The sequence below is a fragment of the Podarcis pityusensis genome (assembly GCF_964106645.2).
Source record: "Podarcis pityusensis genome assembly, chromosome: 7".
Classification (NCBI taxonomy): Eukaryota; Metazoa; Chordata; class Lepidosauria; order Squamata; family Lacertidae; genus Podarcis; species Podarcis pityusensis.
Window position 1 is genome coordinate 68,393,428 of NC_138031.1, and position 22,389 is coordinate 68,415,816.

Sequence of the window (22,389 nt, forward strand, 5' to 3'; positions counted from 1 at the left end):
GGAACACGAGACAGCCTCATTGTGGCTGCATCCAAATGTCAAACAAACCACCTTTCATCTCAAAGCTAGGGCCTCAACATACTTGCAGCAGGCATAACCATCTGTTTTAATAGGGGTGCTGGAGGTGGCTGGGATTCAAATCTCTGACCTGTGATACAAAGAAGCAATATGTACATGCAGGAATGAAGTGTTTATGCAACTAGAGCCCCATCTTTTAATCCTGCAGCAGCAGTTTCCATGGCTGGAGAAGTGAACCATGAACCTTTTTATTTTATTTTAATGACCACCACAGTCAGTGTTTAAATGGTAGGAATGCAAGCAAGTTGGATACACAATGCAGGAGCATCAGTGATCAGGTCAGCACTGGGAAGGTAGGCAGGAGAGATACTGTTAGCTTCACGCATGGAAATTTCCCATGTCAGAAGGGGAAAAACCCAAATGCTTAGGGGGGGTGCACTAAAAATTCAGATCCCTCACACACTTGTTAAATCTGCCCTGCACAGCAAGTGAAACATTAAAAGAATCTTACAACATTGGTATTATTTTACTGGAAAAAGAATAAGCCACTAACCGATTGGGTTTATCGAAGTGTATGGCAGCTTTATTTGATGGAGGACAAGATGGAAGTTTTTCTCTTTCCTTCAAAGGAAGAGAAATTCTCATATCTTCTTTAGGAGGTCTTTTCTCTTCAGTGTCACCATGCTGACCATCATTAAGCGAACTCTGGATATCTAAATATCTCCCGTTATCGTCTGGGACTGTGAGAGGCACTTGAGCTAAAGATGACTGGACTGAATCGAATATCACTGGAACAGGAGTTTTTTCATTTCTTAAGTACTCTATCTCACTGAAAAGAGGCAGGCAGGACATAAAGGATTGGAATTAAGAAACAAGTTAGTAAGTAAACCACTTCCAGTAACCTAAAATATATATTAACAGGTTTTCCAAATGTGTTCCAGGTCATATACAAAACCTATTTCAGAAGCTTAGGAAATGAAACTGGAAGGTTTTCAAAAAATTATTTATTAAGCCTAGGAATAGGGAACTTGTGGCCCTCCAAATGTTGTGTTATAATTCCCAATCTGGGAATTGGAATCCAATCTTCGGAGGACCACAGACTCCGCAACCCTTCTGTAGCCATTAAAACCCTATCTTTCCATGATACAAATCATACTGAAGGGAGCATGTAGCACCCTTGTTCATATGTAATGCTTAGCCAAGTCATGGCTTAACCCAAATGAGCAAATGTGAGGACTCCTAAATACAAGACCATGGCCACTTTCCTCCTCCCCAGTTATTTATCTGTATTGCTCAGCTAAGCCATGGTTTGGCTTAGTATGTGGTCTGAAACCAGGCTCATGGTTTAACTCTCCCAGATAAACCACAAGCTACAAGGCATAGGACAAACCTTAGTTACACTTCATAGGAATAAAACTTAGCAGTTTTCTACTGGAATAAATTTGCCGTAAGAGCTTATAAGTAAGGAACAGTAATCATTCCTTCTTGGGACCAGCTGCTGTGGGAAGGCTCCCTGGGACTTCGTGTTCTAGGATACAACGGTTGGTGGTATTGAAAGCTGTTAGTTTGAAAATAGCAACTAAACCACATTGGTAAGCAAAGTGGTTTCTTAAGCAGCATAATTCAATGTCTGGCCTATTCAATGCAATTTAGGGCACAAATGAAACAAAGTTAGGCACGCTTAACGGTACCATTAAGATCAACAAGACACAAGAAGTTACAAAGTCAAGTAAATATTGAATTGTTTACCATTTATGTTGTAACTGAGATGACTACTGAGCATTTAAGTGATTCATTTATTTATCTGTGCCATCCGCCTTTTCCGAGACTATAAAATGCCAAGTAACTTCCCATTTGCTAAAAAGCACATAGTCTACAATGCTGGAGGATATACCTTTCAAGCCTTCGTATTTGTTCCAGCAGAGACCACTTCTCGGTGCTTAACACATTAATTTGATCTTCCAATTTCTGCACCATTACACATTGCTAAAGGGGGGGGGGGAAACATAAAGGGGGGGAGAGAGGAAATAATTTATCACACTGCATTTTGGTAGCAGGTTTTAAACTGACAAAAGTGAATGATGTTTGTCTACCTCTATAGATTCTGGTGTTCCAAATATAGGAATGTTCTCTAGAATAGGAGTGGTTGCATCAAATTCATCCTCTTCCGGGCCAACTGCTACATCTACAACATCTTTTGAAGTTACTTGGTGGTTCCCAAAGTCACGGTAGAGTTGTAGCAAGTCTGGAGGCTTTGGAATGTTCAGTCCTACGTCATCCCATAATTCAAAATCCTTTAGAAGTGTAAAAGCAGAAGATTAATTGTTAACTTCCCTTCTCATCCCGTCAAGTATTGTTATGAGTTGACCTTGGTTAGACATAAGCATGCGCATGCCTGTGTGTGTATGCGCAAGCTTGGTGTTTCTTTCAGAAGGCTGAAGACAGGAGCTATATGACTTCTGAGATGCAACAGACTGGAAAAATAAGACAGATGGGGGAGGGTTGAAGGAAACAGATGTCCAACATGGACCAGACAGCCAGATTCTTAAACTGAACCCCAAAATAAGCCATGCTGTGGAAATCCCCTTTATAAGCAAAAATCAGCATGGCAGACAGGATCCTGGCACCTTAGGGGGAAATCCCCAGTAAGAAGCAAGAGACCATGTCAACATTTGCCAAAAAAGGAGGGGGGAAATTGCTGAGTGGAAGACAGAGGGCGAGCTGAAAAACTTGACCAGGTATGGCTCCAGAATTAGAGGGAGCAGTGGCCATCAGGCCCCATAAAAGGCCACCCGACAGTAAAGTTGGAGATTGACAGAGAAGCCCAAAGAAGTGTTATAACACCTGAACTCTGGCCTTGTATCAGCTAGCTATCCTGGGTATGGCTGTCCCAAGTCTATAGGGAGGTTTCAGGAATGAGAAAAGAAAAAAAGGACAATTTCACCTGCAAATCTCCCCCACCCCTCGGTTCTAAGGTTACAGAGATGGCTGCCACCAAGTTAAAAAAACACAAAAATGTCTTCCTCCCACGCTAATCAGGGAAGGTGGCCTTTCTCATCTCTATTCTCCTTCTCTAGAACCCTCTCTCTGCTTTAAAGAAGTCCCAGGCTGGCAGCCAGATCCACACCTGAACGTTTCAGCACTTAACAGAATAGCAATGGACTATCTTAGGAGTGAGGGGGCGAACACCTGCTCCACCTGAAGACTTATCTCCCTCTATGAGTCCTGAACAGTACTAGAAAGTTCATGTTCCAAGCTGGCTGCAGCCCTGAAGGGGGAGCACCACTGTCAGGAGCTGGTGATAGACAGATGTATTTTGTTGTGGGCCTCCATTTGTGGTTTACTATTTCCTGCTCTGACCAAAACAATAAGCCTGCATCAGTCTCTCCTACATATGAGTCACTATACAAATATTGTTTGGAAACTAGGCTCAAGAATTACCAAGTGCTTGGAAAGGTAAGTGGGGAAACGACAAGCTGTAACGGAATTATTATTCAAACTTACCTGATCATCACTTTCATCTGAAAAAGTTATTGAAGTAAGCTTGTAGCTGTTCTTTAATAAAAATTCATTGACTAAGAAGTTTAGAGCTCTTTTTTCAAGAGGTTTAATTGGTTCCTAGGAAAAAGAAGGAAGTTATGTAAGAGATGTAAATACTCTCATTAGAATATTTATTCTATCATTATCATATGTATTAAGATAGCAGCTCAGTCATGTCTAGATATCACAGAGTAGTTTACACGGTGTACTCAACAAGCTAATTGTGTAGTGTGTCTGTCTGTCTGTCTATCTATGTATGTATGTATGTATCTATTTATCTATCTATATCTATCTACAGGCAAACAGCCCCCACACCACCTACAAGTTTTACTGCAATCAAGGAGTATATAAATATTGCTTTTTTTATTATAAAAAAGGCTATTGGCTAACTGCTGGTAGACGATAACAGCAAATAATAGGGTGTTTCCCCCCCCCCCCCAGTCCAAACTACCCACCTGAATTTCAGGACTTGATTTGTAATTTCTCCGTTCCTGCAAAGGAACTTCATTTTCTGCAAACAGCAATATATAAAAAATTATTATTCTCCATTTTGTGAGGCATCACCTACTGCTATTTTGTCAAAATGAAAAAAAAAAAAAAAACTAAGGAAAAGGTTTATGTACACCACCTGCAGCCTGAGTCAGGTTGGCTCGGAGGGCCTGAATGGTCTCCTTTGCTTTCCGTAGTTCAAACTCCAGGACTGGACAAGGATTTGGATTAAACATACACAGGCATCCAACCAAGAATAGGGAAACAAAAATGAAATATAAAAAAGCAAGGATGGGTGTGAAAATAAAATACAATTTGTATTAAAGACAAAGCATGCAATCTTTATGGAACTCATGAACGCATGCAGCAGAGTTAGACTGAAGCAAACTGGTGAACATTTTCCATAATTAAAGTCTAACCTTAATGAATAACTTAAGCTGTCTGACAAGGAATGCTATAGGCTTTAAGCAGAATATTGTACCACTTTGGAAAGCTTGAAAGATTTTCCTTACAAGGCATTAATGACGACTAATACTTTAAAGTTGAAAAAGAGAAGTGTGAAGATGAGCGTGACTTGCTTTGAGGGACTGGGATGAATTTGAAATACAACTTTCATCAACAAAATGGAATTATCAGCAACTACACAGGTTATAATCTACATTTTTACAGCTACTGGAGGCAGCTCTATGTTTTTCTATGTGGCATGATGTTTTTTGGAGCAGCTTATCACTGGGCTGGTTCTACTCCTTACGCCACTTTAAATTTTGCTAGAGACACATGTAATAATTTTCCAAACAAAACATTTGTTCCATCATTTAGACAAGATGAGATAATTTAACATTTATGAATTGCTTTCTGCCACAGCACTTTGAACAATATGTAAGTAGATCCAATTTATCAAATATCTCAAAACTGGAACTTACATTGATTGAGTTAAGGGGTTAGAATTCACTCTGGACATTTGTAATTAACATTTAACACTATCAACATATAATAATCTGGGGGAAATTATAGGTGGTATTCAACTAATTTGGAGCCACTGAAATTAATGAACATATTTAAGTTAGTTCCATTAACTTCAATGGGCCTACTCTGGGTAAAACCTAGTTGACTACAGTCCTGTATTTTTTAGGTAATTACTTAAAATCTTTATATTGGAATAACCTAGGTTGTGCCAAAAAAGCAGGTGCTGTTTTCTTGGAGCCTTTCACCCCTGGATAATGTATGGCGATAACTGTATTTTATGGATGAATTTGTGTAATATGTTGGTAGTAAGTGTGTATGGGAAAAAGATTCACTCAGTTTGCATTTTTCTTCTTTAAAAACAGAATGGGTAGTTAGAGTACATCACATCTACTACATGGAAAGAACTTGTTTGATGCACAGAACTTTACTGCAGAACTACGAAAGCACAACTGAGGATCTGATGAGAAAGTGAAAAAAATCTGTAGGAATCAGCAATGCTGATCTGCAAATATTTCTGTGCAACAAAGTCTGAAAACAATGTTGAGACTTTCTTCTGATTAATAAATTAATTCTGTAGAAGCAGCCAGCATTAGCACAATTTGGTTAACCTTGGCTTTTTGAAAAGTTACTCAACTTGTAGATGAATTGAGTTTAAATTAAAAGGTTCTTCCTTTAAAAGATATAAAAATAGTTTGTTACAGAACAATTGCAGATCAGAAATGCCCTGCAACATGATGATAAAAATGTTCAAAAAAAGATAGCAAGAACACAAATTGTAGAGAAGCTCAGGAATTCCAGTAAGGAAACTAATGTTCAACAGCAAGACATATCACCAAGGGCACAGAAAGCCAGAAAAACCATATCACATAAACCCATGTCAGACGGCAAAGTCTTTCTATTATCTAATTAACAGCTCTGAAATACACTAAACAACCAGTGTAACTTAACATTGTGTACTTAATTTTACCATTAAAACAGTTTACTCTGCTGCATGGTTTCTCTTCAGACATTTAACATTTTAATCCAGCTAGTATATATATGTATTATAGATATTCAACAATATATCAAGCATGACTGGCTGAAATAAAAACAGATGGTTGGCTCCAGACTAACAGGACAATCCTATACATGTCTACTCAGAATCAAGCACTGAGTTCAATGAGACTTACTCCCAGGAAGGTGTTATAGGATTGCACCCTAAAGTTAGATTCTGATGGGGCAAGCAAAAGCACAACTAACTTTGTCTGGTTCCAACCCACATATTCTAGTAAAAAAAAAGTCATTGTTTTTATTACAATTTAATGAGCTATTTTCATTCTTTTCAGGTAAAAATATGACAGTGACTAGACTTTCCCCCCCATTGATAATAATGACTTCATAACTGCAGCCCTGACTTTAGCAGAATCAAAAACAATAGAGTTTTGTTCCAGCTTTGACTAATATGTTTATTTCTCCATTAGCTTCTGAAAATTCAACTGATCAAGTTGGATGTAACCCAAAAACACTCTTGCTGCAATAAATATGTTAGGCTGGGATCCAGATGGTCTCTTGTGTGAGCAGAAAGTGCATCTGCTGCTAGCACAAGCTTCCAGTCTGCACCCATTCCCTGCTCCTTCCTCTAATATTCATGCTGCTTCAGAGGGCTCCTCTATCCTCTGGACTTCCCCATGTGCTTCTCTGGTTCCCGTCACATGCCTTTAAAGGTGCCCACAGGAGACTGTTAATTCTGTTGCAGCTAAAATAACACAGCTACCTCCCTGGAATTTGTAGCATGTCAAGTCTTCACAATAAGCATAACCACTTTAGGGGGAAAGGCGTAATCTCTGCCAACAGCAGATATGGAACATGTGGTGAGGTGAACCATACTGGCATCATTGCAGCTTACCATCTCAACATTGGCATCATTGCTGCTTACCAGGCTGGGTTAGGGCTGGCCAGGAGCAGCATATTGCAACCCTGACTATGCCCTGCCCCCAACCCCATCCAGGTAAGCAGATGTTATGCCAGTACCCTGAGAGCAATTCTGACCCACCACAGGTTTTTAAATTGTTTCGTTGCAAACCAACCATAGCCAGCAAAGCAGTAGCCACCGTTTCCAAACCCTTTCTGACAACTGTGCCAGAGATGGAAGGGTGGGAGGAGATGGAGGCTTCCTGTAGCTCTTTCTCCATGGCCCAGTGGAGAATCCATTAGCCTAGTTTGGATGTCAACCTAAATCATAGTTCAGTGTGATAGCTAAACCAGGGCAGCGATTTCTCCATGGAGCTGTGAAGAAATTAAAGTCCCCTCACTTTTCTTTTTCTAAAGCATGTGAGGTAACAAAACTATTGCAGAAGACAGGCAACCAGTTGTTACACAACCACTAAGATCTTTTTATCAAGACAAAACCCATTCTTCTGTGGCTCTTAATGTTTGGCAAGTTCAAGATAAAACAGCATGACACTGCAACATTCAACCCAAGAAGTATACCATATTTTTCCATGTATAAGATGACCCCGTGTATAAGATGACTGATGACCCCCCCTTTTTTTGAACCTAAAATTAAGAAATCAATAATTTAAGCATCAAACAGAACAACTTTGAGCTTTTGGGAGTGGGAGGTCGCCCTCCAACAAAAAGTTGTTGAACTTTTTTGCGAAGGTTGCCCAAAGTTAGTGTTACCATATTTTAAGAGCCTGAGCCCAGGCCGCCCAGACCAGTGCCTGGGGCCGAACTCCTGTGCATTCACAATCCATGTATAAGATGACCCCCAATTTTTGCCTAAATTTTTAAAGCAAAAAACATGGTTTATACATGGAAAAATATGATAATTCTGGAATGTTGACAATCTTTTTAAATGCAATATTCAACCCTGAAAGTATTACGCTAGAATGTTGATCATATAAGGCTTTTGTCTTCACTATCAGTTTTAAAGAAATCAACTTTAAACATTTTTCATATTTGAATATTATCACAACTTCTAACCTATTTCATTTAGAATTGTACAACACAGTACACTGCTAGTCAGCCTGTTCACGCAAGTCTTTCTGGACCAATAAGGAAACCATTTAGCAGAAACATAAACAGCCATTAAAAGGTTTCATATTTAAAAGGACTTGTCTCTCAACAGCATTTCGTTCCTTACAAAAATAGATGCAGTAGTTGTCTTCAGCTTGACTTCAAATGCTATTGCTTTGTGACAATTATTACAGTGACAGAAAAAGACATAAAGCATAAAATGTATCAATGGAACTTTTTTAAAGAACAGGTTTTTTGTATTAAAAATAAAATAAATAAATCAACTAGCCAAAGAAGTACTGTTACAAATTTAATAAACCATTCAAAAATATTCCATGTTACTAGAAACTTTACAAAACATTAAACTTAAAAGGTAACTTTAAAAAATAAATGCGACACACCTAAAGACTATTTCCAAATAAAAATTCACTGAGCAACATCCACACAATAGTTTATTTTATATGAAATTTTGCTCACCAGCCAGCCGTTCATCTGTCTCCCTGTTGCCATCATCTGAATATCTTGCAAAGTCCAGTGAGTCAAGAGTGCTAATGCTTCCAGCTCGATCTAAAAATATTTAAACAAACATTTGAGCTTTGTTTGTTCTCCCCATCCTGTACAAGGGTTCCCCAACTGAAGTTAGAGGCTGCACATGGCAAAGGACTTAAAAAAAGCTTTGGGTGGTATTCAACAAAGTTCTATTCAGAGTAGACCTACTTAAAATTAATGTATCCAAATTAGTCATGTTTATTCACTTCAATAGGCCTACTCCAAGTAAAATCTAGTTAAACGCTACCCTGGATGATCTTCCCATAACACAGTGCCAGATTTAAGTTATACCTGTTTTCCTCTCATTACCACAAAACATTTCACTGCCTGTTTGCCTCAACTTTCTCTCACAAAAATGTGTTCTCTTTGAGCATGATCTTCTATTTCGACAGGGAAAAGAATGAAAAGAAGTCAGTTTAGAGACAGGACAGGTATTGTAAGCATAGTAACAATTCCACTGAAAACAAGAGTTTATGCCGAATACCTATATATGACAGCTGTAAAGGGCTGGATATAAATCTAACAATAATAAGAGGAGTTTCCCCGATGATCAGGAAGAGGAAGACAGCAAGAAAAAATATGGGGACAGGGATGTCTCAAATAGCAGCATGTTTCCTTTTAGGCTGCTTATACTACACCCATGTTTGAAACATACACAAATTCAGTGGTTAAAGAAAACACGCTAAGTGTAGAATTGCAACACAAGTTTGAAACCTATTTAAATGCAAAAAAGAAGAAAAGTCAATTCTGCACAGGAATTGTAACTCTAAACCAAGCCACGAAACAGGAGAAGGAAGTGAGCTGTGAGTAACACCTGCATAAAACTAGTTAGAAACAGTTTAACAGTACCGTATTGGCCCAAAGATAAGCCAAACCTGCTAATAAGCCACACCTTTAAAATTCAAGGGAGGAAAAAAAAAAGACAATACCCAAATATAAGCCGCTACCTTAAAATTCTGCAGGCACTCACACCCATAAATGGCAAACGTAGAAGAAAATCCTATGGGTACCATTCTCCTGCGCTCCTGGGCTGCTTCCTGTGGGGTAGCCACGCTGCTTTGCTGGCGGCCTTCCCCCTGCTTTATTGCTGCACCCCCACTGGCCCTCGTGGTGGCATCCTGGGAAGCGGGGGGTGCTCTCCATTCCAGTCTTGGAAGGCAAGGCAGGAAGGCGGACCTAGGGCAGCTGTTTCAGCAGCGATATCGTAAGGTTGGGAATATAAGCTGCACTATAACTTCACGGTCGGAATTTGGGGAAAAAGTGTGGCTTATATTCTGGCCAATACGGTAAGTGTGTTTTATACTGTAATATCTGAAACACTGTTTTATACTATGCAGTTAGCATGTTACACTCTAAGGTTTGTCTAGCTCAGTGTTTCTCAAACTTGGGTCCCCAGCTGTTGTTGGACTACAACTCCCATCATCTCTGACCACTGGTCTTGCTAGCTAGGGATGATGGGAGTTGTAGTCCAACAACAGCTGGTGACCCAAGTTTGAGGAACACTGGACTCTAGCTAAACGAGAAACTTAAAATTAAATGATTACATGGCTGGCTTCAAGGAGATCCGCTTCTTTTACTTCACTGGGCACAGAGTAGATGCAAAATATCAACTTCCTTTCTTTAGTAATATTTTAGTAAGAACTATTTATGCATTACTCTGGGGGTGGGAGAACTGGAATACTTTATCAGGAAACTGGAAAAGAATCATAAACTGAGGGACAGACAAAACACATTATAGTAATAGAGTCGTACCTTGGATTCTGACGCCTTGCAAGTTGAACGTTTTGGCTCCTGAACGCTGCAAAACCGGAAGCGAGTGTTTCGGTCTGTGAACGTTCTGTGGAACCCAAACGTCCGACGGGGCTTCCGTGGCTTCCAATTGGCTACCGGAGCTTCCTGCAGCCAATCAGAAGCCGTGCTTTGGTGTCCGAACGTTTTAGAAGTCAAACGGACTTCCGGAACAGATTCCATTAGACTTCCAAGGTACGACTGTACTATTTCTGGGAGTGGTGGAGTATTATAGCTGTAATCGTATACACTTACTTAGGAGTAAATGGCACTGAAGTTAATGGGATGTGCCCATTGTAAATGCAAGAGCTGTATAGTCTTATAATTGTTAAGTAATCACACAGGTCTTAATACAGAACTAAATAATTTTTTAAAAAGATTTTTAAAAAGATACCATTATTCTGGTGCTATCAACAGGATGCACTGAAATCACAAAACTGCTCTCCATCTAAATTGCCAGTTTACTCTTCTGCTCCATCTATCCTATTTCCTATAATAATCTGTACTGAGTTGTTCTTTCTGTACCTTGGCCTGTACCTTGTTTCTTAAGTCAGCCTCTTGAACAGTTTCTGCCAAGCACAGAAACTCTCCAAACTTCCATATTCCTGGTCAACAGGTAGAACAAGTTTTTTTTGAAATTACCATACTTCACAAAACTCCACACCTTTACTCTACACTGACTTGCTGCTATTATTAATGCCAGAGGTGACCGCTTCAAATCCGAGAAAAATAACGTGTTGATCAGTTGAGGAAAATTATGTGAAGTAAAAGGCACTAAGGAGATTTGGTAATTTTAATGAAATGAGAATAAGCAACTTTTCAAGAGTTTCCAAGAATGCAAACAAAACTGGCAGTAGAATTTATTTTCACAACACTTTGTCTTCCTGAAAACTTACAAGCTATCTTTATCACGTAGGGACTCCATTTAATGTTGATATAGTTGAAACAGATGTTAACATGCATTCAGTTTGCAAGATCTTTGATTACTGCGGTAGACACAAGTCTTCTGTCAGCACACAGGTGCGAAGTGCTTTTATTTTAAGACTGTGGTGGGGTACCTTTTTGTGCTGGGTCTGTATTCCTTTGGGAGTGGGAAATCTCACAGGGACCACATACGAGAGGCAGATTGAGTCAGAGCTAGCAGTGGGCTATCCATCTTCTTTCAGTCACCTCGTCTTTCCCTACCACTGAAGATCTGTCATGCAGTAAAATGTCCCATTCTTTCAAATGGTTTATGTTCTCTATGTTTCATTGTGGCACACAGGAGATTTTTGAGGTCATGGGTCTGGCAGTGCATGGAGAAGGCAAACATCTCCCAAACTGCCTATTCAAAATCACTCTTACATATGCAGTAATATAGTTTAGGGGGGAAAGGTACTATCAGCATGAACAGGAACTTTCTTGGCTGCTGCTGCTGCTGCTGCTAATGCTAATTTCTGCATGAGCATGACTAAGGACAAGAGGCTGTTGGTCAGCAGTTCTCCACCCTTGATTTAACAATTTGCAACTAAGGGAATATAAATAGCAGACATCTTTAAAAATATTCTGCAATTTATAGTCTTGTAAACAAGTCTGTCTGTGAATGCTCTCTTCCGCTTATCAGGAGGGAGTGACCATGAAACAAGCAGCTGTGGAGAAACATCAGGGGAGTGCAAAAGACTACCGTGACAGCTGCCAATCTGTGTGTATCTTCTAGTAGCTGTACACATTTATGAAGAGCACGTGTGTAGGGGCTGAATTTGATGTGTACTGCCAGCCTATGTACGTTCACACACACACCATCAGGAGGCAGCATTCAAAGTGAAGCGCTGCATTTTGCTTAGATAAAAATAGTGCAACACTATCATGGTTGCCAACCTTGGCCTACAACCATTGTGAGCAAGGAGGCAACAGGTTAAGCAGGCCCAAGCATTTGCCTTTTTATTCTTTTCTTCTTTTTTATTGATTTATCATAAACATATGGACCAAGCATTTGCCACTCAGCCTATTACTATTACCCACTGCAAGCAATTGCTAGGACAACTGGTACTTACCCCAGACAAATAGGCTGCTTTAGCTGTGGCTTCACTTGGCAGAAAAATCAATAATACCAGTGTTAAGATTGGGTTGCAAGAAAAAAAGTGACTTTCCTAGTTACTAAATTGGTAAGCATGCGTTGAGACTCGAGTCCTAAATCTTTTTCCCCTCCGGTCCTTCTGTAATTCCGCATAAAATGCCATTATGGGTTTGTGGACCAACTACTGAACTTTAGTGAAGAGATACTGCATTCTAATTATTCAGCACCCAATTTTATTAAAAATTATCAATCAAATATTTGATTCTCCATCAGACAATGCCTGATGGAGGCTTTTCAGTCTTTTCAGAAGAAACCTAAGCTTCTTGGAATGTTTTATACTGGACTTGGTGCACTGAATCAGTTTGGGAAGCTTTTTTTTGGTGGGGGGATGGATCCAGAAAGTTTTATTTGACTAGAACTTTGATTACAATAAACCAAAATTAGTCTATCATAGAGTTACGACTCTTTTTTGATGCTGCAATGAAAATGAAATGCAAAATGATTAACTGGCTGCATAATATGATGAACAAGAAGTAATAATTAAAACATTCAATCCTATTTAGGTGTGGTAGCTATGTAATAATCTAATGTCCTTCTTGAAGTACTAAGCTGGAATGATTTTAAATGAAGCCTTGTTTCTCAAGCTGAAAACATAATTCTACAGTAACAGCAGATAATCAAGTGCTTTCCAGTGCAAACTTTTTTAAGTGGTTAATTATTCAACAACAGACTTGATTTCCCTTGCTAGAGTAATACTTGCACTTCTCTGGTTCTGTTTTAAGCTACTGTGCATATGAGGAGTAATTATATTTTCTTATTTCATGCTGGGAGTTGTTATCTGAGGCATCTCTGAGGAATATGAAACAGTTAAGCCCATCATTTCCAAAATGTTCTGAAGTCCTTGAAGAAACGCAAGCCCTAGAATTTTTACAGTGCCTTTAACTCTGTTAAGCCTGGAATATGACTTTGGAGCCCTTCAGCTGTAATAACCATAATAGTGAACCATAGTCAGGATTAGAACAAGGGGAGTGGGGGCAGAAAAGTGTCCCCGCGTGCCCGCCTTGTGGGTTTAATAAATGAGGCTGGATTGCTGTGAACAAGAAATGGGGAGGGATAAAGAGACAACTCCTCACTTTTGCAAACACTTGTATTTCAGAAGCCCAAAGGAAGCAAGTGCTTAGTTTACTTTTCATGTTAGAATTAGAATGAGTGCAATTTTGATTAGTAATATCTGAAAGGTTATGCCCTAATCAAAATATGGAATACAAGAAGTTTCTTCCACATACATTCTTCTTAGATAGTCATTAGCTCTGGTCAAGTACACCTGAATTACAGACCAACACGGTAAATGCCGCAGAAGCATTTCCATGAGTACATCATTCTGCTGCTAGCTGTCCTGGGACAGAGTCAAAGCAGACAGTAACATACTAGAAGAAAATTATCTAAAAGAAACAGAAAAGGGAACATAAGCTACTCATTAAATGACACAAACACAATACAACTGAAATCTTACAAATATTTACTAACCATTACAACCCAACTTTAAAGGTAAAAGTAAAGGGACCCCTGACCATTAGGTCCAGTCATGACCGACTCTGGGGTTGCGGCACTCATCTCGCTTTATTGGCCGAGGGAGCTGGCGTACAGCTTCCGGGTCATGTGGCCAGCATGACTGAGCCACTTCTGGTGAACCAGAGCAGTGCACGGAAACGCCATTTACCTTCCCACCGGAGTGATACCTATTTATCTACTTGCACTTGACGTGCTTTTCAAACTGCTAGGTTGGCAGGAGCTGGGACCGAGCAACGGGAGCTCACCCCGTCGCGGGGATTCGAACCGCCGACCTTCTGATCGGCAAGTCCTAGGCTCTGTGGTTTAACCCACAAACCCAACTTTACAGCATTTTAAACTACTACATACTGTTCATGCCTGAAGAGTATGAGTTACAGAAATGTGACAAATGCTGGCCTTAATGAGAATGGAATTTTAATAATTCTAAGCTAGAATCACCTACAAAAACACAGTAGCCGCTCAACAAAAATAGCACTTTTTCTGAATATAGTCTTGTTTTCCACTATTAGCACCTCGTTTCCATTCCTCGTTTCCATGAATAGTGCATAACTTCCAGATCTACAGATAGAACAATGCTCAACCATATATTCTCCAAGTAAGCAATTGTAGGGGCAGAGAGGGCTGAATTGAGAGATCCTGAAATCCAGGTTTCCTCCATGTCAAAAACCAATGTCTAGAGAAAGAGGCAGTAGAACTGTGCTGCTGGCTTTGCTTGCTCTGTTCAATGTCTTGCGTGTCCACGCTGCCTGGACAGCCATGTGTTTCCATGAATTTACATATAACAAAATCTTAAACAAAAGCAGCTACTACCTCACTCCTTCAACACAATTGGGACCTGGAATCACCTATAATCATAGAATTGTAGAGTTGGAAGGGATTCCAAGGGTCATCTAGTCCAACCCCCTGCAATGCAGGGATCGCAACTAAGGCATCCATGACAAATGGCCATCCAACCTCTGCTTAAAAACCTCCAAGGAAGGAGAGTCAACAACCTCTTGAAGGACCTGTTCCACTCTTGAACAGTTATTACTGTCAGAAAGTTATTCCTAATGTTTAGTCAGAATCTCCTTCCTTGTAACCTGAAGCCATTGGTTTGGGTCCTACCCTCCAGAGAAAACCAGCTTGCTCCATCTTCCATGTGACAGCCCTTGAGATATCAGAAGATGGCTATCAGATCTCTGAGTCTCCTCTTTTTCAAGGCTAAACATACCCAGCTCCCTCAAACATTCCTCATAAGGCTTGGTTTTCAGATCCTTAATCATCTTGGTTGCCCATCTCTCTACTTGTTCCAGCTTGTCAATACCACATAGGGGTTCTGGCCTTTGTTAGGCTTTTGCTATGCCAGGGGTGAGGAACCTGTGGGCCAAATGCAATCCTGCAGGCCTCTCAATCTGACCTTCAGGACTCTTTCCAGGTCATACCCTTCACCAGCCCTGCACCAAGCTCTCCTTGAATGCTTTTACCTTGCTTGGAATATGTCCTTGAACTGTGATAATGCCTCTTGCTTGCCTGGATGGAAAGATATGTGCCTGAGTGTGAGTGTAGAAACTTCTGGCTTTTGAGTGACTGGAATGTAGCCAACTGTAAAGAGCCACATCCCTCATTCCATCCACGACTGACACGAGGCCCCCAGAAAGTTGCCCATGAGGCAATGTGGCCCTTGGGCTGAAAAAAGTATTCAATCCCTGTGCTAGACATAAATCCATGTCAACGCTGAGAAACCCAGACGTGTGCTCAGGGCTATGGAAAACATCAGGGGCACAATCCTGTTGTCCCTTCTCCATGCACAGAATCTACACATGGAAAACCACAAGGCATTCTTAGCTGTGACAAAAAAGAGCATTTTTCCTCCTTCCTTCCTCCTGATTGCATGTGCAATGAAAATGTAAAACTTCCAGGCTCAGTCCAGAACAAACTGCAGTTCCCATGTTCCGATTTAACAGGAAACTGAGATTTCTTCAGAACTGGGAAGTGTTACTTCTTACCCTCACATGTGGAGGGAAGGGAGAGAGTGGTGTGATTCCACCTTCTGAAGTTAGTGCCAAAGCAATAAATGAAAAATTCACCCCTACTGGCATTCTTCCTATTTCAAAAGGAGCTTATAGTATAATTGAACATTTTTATAGGGTAAAATACCAAACAACATTTCTCCTTGGCTAAACCAAGAATGCCACCATAAATTCAAAAAGCTCCTGCTGCAAACACTGAATAAAACAACATCTCAGAAAATGTGACAGAGGTACCATATCTATTCTTCATTAATATGGTCTCAACCAAAACAATAATTTATGTTAATAAAGCTATCAAACGATGAGAATAACTGTACTTTCAGATCAGTATCACACCTGTATTTATGCCAACATGGTGCTAAAGACTGAAAGCAAAATAGCATTCAGTATAATTAGATATGAGGCTAGCTGCATTTGTAGCTCCTTGAGCCGTTTCCTAACCCCAAAATGTATCAAATAATAGACTCTGTCATTTGTGTCATACCACACTAATACTAGTGCAAAAATATATTGGTACTGCTACTAAGCATGGTTAACACCTCTAAATACTGGGGGGAAAACAGGAGTTATGTAACATAAGTAGCTTCAAGGACCATATGTTTCCATACTTGCTTTAGGAACAGGTATTTTAAGACAGAGTTTGGGTCCATTCCACCTATACAATTCTAAAAATTGATTCTTATAATTTGCTAGTGAACACATGTGTTAAGATCTGTTCATGGGAGTAAGTCTAACTTCTGAAAAGCATAATATGGAGGGAGAGAACAGACACGCAATTATAGCTTAACTTTTGTGACCCAGAAGATTTCAAGTTGCAATTTTCCAGTTTACAGATGGAAGCAATGCTCCCACCTGAGTTAGTTGATCATGAGAATGGAATAGTCACATGAACAGTGTTTCTGCAGACATCTGACCCCAGCATTTCATCAGAACTGACTAGGAGTTGTTCCCTCTTACTTCTAAGAATATAGATTAAGAGTCATAGCTGGAAATAACAAAAATTGTTCCATATATTAATACTTCCCCTATGTACACTTGTCTTCCAAGCATCTGATAATGCTTGTTGAAATGCCAATGTGGATAGTTCTGTAACTCAGGAAGTTCTGAGACGTACTTGGGAAGTTCTCTCACTCTAACGTGTCTTATGATTAACCCAAGTTATTTTCATTTTATCCAGAACACAACATATTCCTATTGACCCTATAGATAAAACTAATACAATGGCACATCCAACAGCTTCTGTATGAGTATCTGTTTTATCTATATCCTGGCAATGGTAGAAACATTTCAATCAAATTTGAGTTTCTGCAGATACTTGTGCATACCCGAATGCTCACTGTATCTTTCCAACAAAATACATGGAAACCTGCTAATATTCACTTCCACAGGAATACCAATTTCCCAATTCAATGCCTCAGCGTCAGCCATGCCTCCATCATTAAACAAGACACCAACACTTATGGCAAATTATGTCAATAGCCACTTCTAGTACTTAAGGTACTGTTTCATGGGTGCAATGAAACAACATCATGCCAGTTATTTGAAGGAACTAAACACAAAGCAAGTAATATGAACATAGTGTTTTCTATTTGGCCAACTACTATTGTGATATAAAGAGCAACATCCAATGATGACTGCCCACTTGCTCAATGGAAATCCACTTCACAAGGAGACTTTCTAGTTTAGCCTTCTTCCCTGCTCCAGCACCTTGAATGCTCCCAACGTCTGCTCTGGAATGTTCCTCAGCCCTCCAAAGCAAATTCTGGAAGCACATGAAGGTTGTAGGAGGAAGAGGATGAAGAAGAGGCCCCATTGCAAGAGCAGGAGCCTGGATCTAACCCAATGTTAGCTGGTTATGATTCCTTGGGTTTTCCTGATAACCCTGGCTTGGTGATTCAGCACCAAACTGCAAGTGACAGGGGAGTCAGTTTTCACTTTTATAAGATAGAAAGTGATTCAGAAGAACCCGACCCAACCCAACATCTAGCCTTGCAAAAAGAAAGCAAAACCCACACAGATCAGGAATAGTCATGGCTATTCTTGTCACCTCTGCAGATGTGTGAATAATCAGCACAGCCTGAGCTCATGATATGCTTCTTGCAAGAATGAAAAAGATCAACATGTACATCCAATTCTATACTGTTAAAAACAGATGCTATAAGAAGATGGCAACGACTACAAGAATCTAGCATCATTAATGTTTAGAAGCAATAGCCTCTGACCTAGCAACCCTGTCAAAGTAATATACCTGCATGAGGGGTGATGACCTGCAACCCAACCTATACATATTTACTCAGAAGTAATTTCCATTGAGTTAAATGGGACTTATACCCAGGTAAGTATGCATTGGGTTCCAGTCTTAATAGTACTATCACACAATCCATCTTCCCACTAAGGCAAGCTCTTCCCCTATAGCAAGAACTATTGGGATGAGAGGGTTAGGCTCCTGCAGAGCTCTGGCTGAGCTGGGAGGGAGTTATGCTCTCTTAACTACTTAATCCTTGGACTCAGCCAGGGAGTATCATCTCTCTCATCCCAGGAGAGCTGGGACCTAGGTGGCTGAGCAGATTTCAGAGGCTCTTAAGTTGGGGCAAGCCCTGACAAACCAGCGTGGCAGAGGCAGGACCACAGAGGATGGGTCCTCAGCTCAGTCGTGCGACTTGGCAACCTGGCATTAAGTTAAGGCATCAAAAAGAGTGGTGCATCTCAAGCACTACTTTAAAAGTTTGTTTTCTCTCTACCAGGCTTAGGTGGGCTCCGCTAGCAGTAGCCCCACTGCTGAACTGAGTAGCTTTGCGCCGGCTCATTCATACCAGACCTACACTGGCTCCCAGTACGTTTCCGAGCACAATTCATGGTGTTGGTGCTGACCTTTAAAGCCCTAAACGGCCTCGGTCCAGTATACCTGAAGGAGCGTCTCCACCTCCATCGTTCTGCCCGGACACTGAAGTCTAGGGCAGAGGGCCTTCTAGCGGTTCCCTCGCTGCGAGAAGCCAAGTTACAGGGAACCAGGCAGAGGGCCTTCTCGGTAGTGGCACCTACCCTGTGGAATGCCCTCCCACCAGGTGTCAAAGAGAAAAATAACTACCAAACTTTTAGAAGACATCTGAAGGAAGCCCTGTTTAGAGAAGCTTTTAATGTTTAACAGGTTATTGTATTTTAGTGTTCTGTAGGAAGCCGCCCAGAGTGGCTGGGGAAACCCAGCCAGATGGGCGGGGTATAAGTAATAAATTATTATTATTATTAATCAACAAAGTTGCAGCCAATTCTAATCCAGGTCATTGTCTGCTTGAGTTGGGTGCAAATGGCCCTGCAATAAACTTGATGGTGAGTTCCCCACCCTGCTTTTCCCTAGGAAAAAAAGCACTGATGTTGAACTATATGATGGTACTAACTTACTGACCTAACTTAAGCAGGGCATTGGGGGTGGGGTGCAGCGGAGTGAGCCCAACCCGGGCATTACCTTACACGTGCCAAACCCACCGCTTGCTTTCAAAAACAAACCCTGCCAGCCTCACCTCCCTTCCTGCCACAGCTGACAGGTGCTCCTCCGAGGCAAAAAAGGAGGAGTGCATCGAAACCAAAACAACTCGCCAAGGTCAACCAAGGACCGAGTCGGCGGTACTGAGCTACCCTTTTATTTTATTATTTTATTTTATTTGTTTCCCTCCACAAACCAACTTACGGAGCTGTCCTGCTGCGCCGGGCTCCTTCCCCACTCCGGCCCCCGCCAGTAGCCCCGGGGCCGCTGAGGCCGGCGGGGTGGGCGCCGTCGTCGTCCCCCCTGAGCCGCCTCCTCCTCCTCCCTGGCGCTCGAAGTTGCCCGGGTTGGAGAAGTAATCCCTCAGGCGGGGGAGCTCCCGGCCGCTCTCCAGCAGCTCCGTGTGCAGCTCCAGCGCCGTCAGCACGAACTGGTCGCGCAGCAGCTGAGCCGCCAGGGCGTCCACGGGGACCCGAGGCGGCTCCTCGGCCTGCAGGGAGGAGGGAGGCGGCAAGGGCAGATGCTGCTGCTGCTGTAGGGGCGGCGGCGGCGGCGAAGAGCAGGCCGACGAAGGCAGCGGGAGCGGAGCGGCCGTTCCGCCGCCGGGGTCGCTGCTGCTGCTGCCTCCGCCACCGCCGGGCCGGGCCTCGTCGGGGTCCGACTCCTCGGAGTCGCTGAGGAAAGGGTTCACCCCAGCAGCCCCCGCCGCCGCCATCTTGGGAGCAGGGGAGGCGCCCCAAGCAGCGCTCCCCCCTCCCCCGACAGAGCCCCGTTACCACAGCAGCCGACGGCGCCCACCAACCGCCCGCCTCCTCCTCCTCCCTCCTCAGAGCTCACAGCTTCTTCCTGGTCTCGCCTCTCGCGAGAGTTGCCGCCCGGATGCTTCCGGTCTCCGGCGTCCTCGCGGAGCGGTATAGACTTTCGAAAGTGTCAGAGGGGGCGGCTCGTCTTGTTTTCTGGGCATACGAGAGGTTTCGTTTGGTCGGCGTGGTCGCTGTTCCCCTTTCCTTCCTAGTGGGGAGAAATCGGCAGCTGCTTGAAAACAACCACGAGCCCACGGAGGGGAAAAAAGCAAGGATTTAGGGTTGCTCAGAAAAAGGAGAGGAAAAAAGGTAGAAGCAAATACATATTCATATCATATCTGTTTTAACTCGCTTGCCTATGAAGAAGGCCCGCTGGGCTACCTGACATGAGATTGCATCCTGCGTCTTATTTCAGGCGGTAGATACCCTTTTTTTTCAAAACAATGCAAAACAACAACAACAACAAAAACAACCGAGGATGCAGAGACAATGTTTGTTCCCCTTGTGTTGCATCGGTGTGACGGTGGTGGCCGGGATGCATTGTAGTCCATTATTATTATTATTCCTACATTGTAGGTCGGGCAGGTGAACGCTGCTTTTTTTTTTGACAGCCCTGAAATGTCAGGACTGTGCTGAAGCGGAGACTGAGAGGGGTAAAAAAACAAAAACTCCAGCGTGTTTGTATTTAAATAAACGCAAGCTTTGGCTTGAGGTTTGAATCTCGGAAGGAATTTAATATTCAGCGGGAGGAATGGGAATGTGGCGGTTTAATTAGAATTACTTTTGCAGCCATCACCACAAGCGCCGGTGTGTTTTATCCCTTCCTGGCCGAAATCCAGTGCAGAAATTGACCAGGTGCATATGAAGCCTTTTGGTTTCCGATCTGACAGTTGCACCAAACTGGGTTGTGGTCAACTTCAAACCCACCCCATAGTTATGGGAGCAAACAATAGTTTGGTTGAAAACCCCTCTTTCTCCCAAAGTGCAAAACGGCTATTTCAAAAAACCGAGCACGAGGTTTGTGGGAGTCGACGTGCGTTATACTCTTCACGTTTCTCTCTCTGGAGGCACGGGCGGTGAGCGGGAGGGTGCACACCTGTCCCATTGGGGTGCATCATGGACATGCAAGATACATGATTGACGGGGGAGGACACTTTTTCCCTCTTCCTCCTCCTCGCTCCCTTTCTCCGGGGATCTCGCGATGCCTTTCCCGGGGCCCTTTGACGCGCGCCGGGGTGCCTGGTAAGGGTGCAGAAGCGCCTGCTTCCGAACGTGTGAGTAGCGGAGGAGGACGCGTGTCTGCGCGCGAGCCCCCGCACCCCACCCCACTCGCAGGCGACCACGCTTTGGCTGGGGGTCGGATGTAAATGGGGCTTGTTCTCCTCGCTTCCGCATCTCCCCCCCCCCCAGGAAACCCACTGATTCTTCAGACTCCTGATGGGGGATGGCGCCTCTTGCTAAACGAAGGATGGGGCAGGGTCCTCTCTCCATCACTGCCTGCTGTTGGGGGCTGGGGAATTGGGATCCTTTTTTCCCTCTGAGAAAAATTGCTTCTCATCTGTAGCCTTCCTGGTATGTGTTTGGTGGTGCCCCACTCACCCACCCTCTCCCACCTTCGCCTCTGTCTTCTTGGAGCCCATGAGTGCTTTATCTCCTTTCTCTGGACCCTTAGTATGTTCTCCCCTCAGTTCTTTGCCCTCCATTTTTCTCCCTTTTTTTTGCTTCTTCTGCTTGCGCCCCAGTGCTTGACATCCCCACCATTGCTAGTCACTGGTTGGGGGAGGGAAGAGTGTTTAGACAGTAGCAGACCTTGGGGTCTCAAATGTCAGTGGTGCCCTGTGGGGCCCCAAAATTCAGTATGCCCCCTACCTCTCACTTTCCATTTTGCATCATGGTTGTGGCGTCCCTGAGGCTCTGGGCCAAGTGCTACTGAACTGATTAAAGGTAAAGGGACCCCTGACCATTAGGTCCAGTCAGGGACAACTCTGGGGTTGCGGCACTCATCTTGCTTTATTGGCTGAGGGAGCTGGCGTACAGCTTCCGGGTCATGTGGCCAGCATGACTAAGCCGCTTCTGGCGAACCAGAGCAGCGCACGGAAATATTGCGTTCCCCTAAATCCA

General features: G+C 42.6%; 2 protein-coding genes across 13 annotated transcripts in view; one reads left to right on the forward strand and one right to left on the reverse strand.

Annotated features, from left to right (window-relative positions):
- Nucleotides 1-20,287, reverse strand: part of RELCH (RAB11 binding and LisH domain, coiled-coil and HEAT repeat containing) — a 64,862-nt gene extending 44,575 nt beyond the window's left edge. For 2 of the 4 annotated variants that reach the window (XM_081014663.1, XM_081014662.1), the window contains exons 1-8: nt 19,670-20,284; nt 8,488-8,577; nt 4,187-4,258; nt 4,014-4,069; nt 3,523-3,636; nt 2,112-2,312; nt 1,913-2,004; nt 572-847 (exon numbers count right to left, since the gene is read on the reverse strand). In XM_081014663.1, the coding sequence (XP_080870789.1) occupies nt 572-847; nt 1,913-2,004; nt 2,112-2,312; nt 3,523-3,636; nt 4,014-4,069; nt 4,187-4,258; nt 8,488-8,577; nt 19,670-20,180 (1,412 nt within the window). In that variant the 5' untranslated portion in view covers nt 20,181-20,284. Of the gene's footprint in view, nt 1-571; nt 848-1,912; nt 2,005-2,111; nt 2,313-3,522; nt 3,637-4,013; nt 4,070-4,186; nt 4,259-8,487; nt 8,578-19,669 lie in introns of all 4 variants that reach the window. The other 2 variants (XR_013988912.1, XM_081014664.1) reach the window with 2 other exon arrangements.
- A 95-nt stretch (nt 20,288-20,382) lies between these two features.
- Nucleotides 20,383-22,389, forward strand: part of PIGN (phosphatidylinositol glycan anchor biosynthesis class N) — an 85,975-nt gene continuing 83,968 nt past the window's right edge. For 3 of the 9 annotated variants that reach the window (XM_081014698.1, XM_081014699.1, XM_081014704.1), the window contains exon 1: nt 21,358-21,542. Coding sequence is in view for 1 of the 9 variants with exons in the window: in XM_081014697.1 (XP_080870823.1) it covers nt 21,470-21,510 (41 nt within the window). In the remaining 8 variants the exon portion in view is untranslated. Of the gene's footprint in view, nt 20,578-21,335; nt 21,543-21,824; nt 21,841-22,389 lie in introns of those variants that run through there. The other 6 variants (XM_081014705.1, XM_081014700.1, XM_081014697.1 and 3 more) reach the window with 6 other exon arrangements.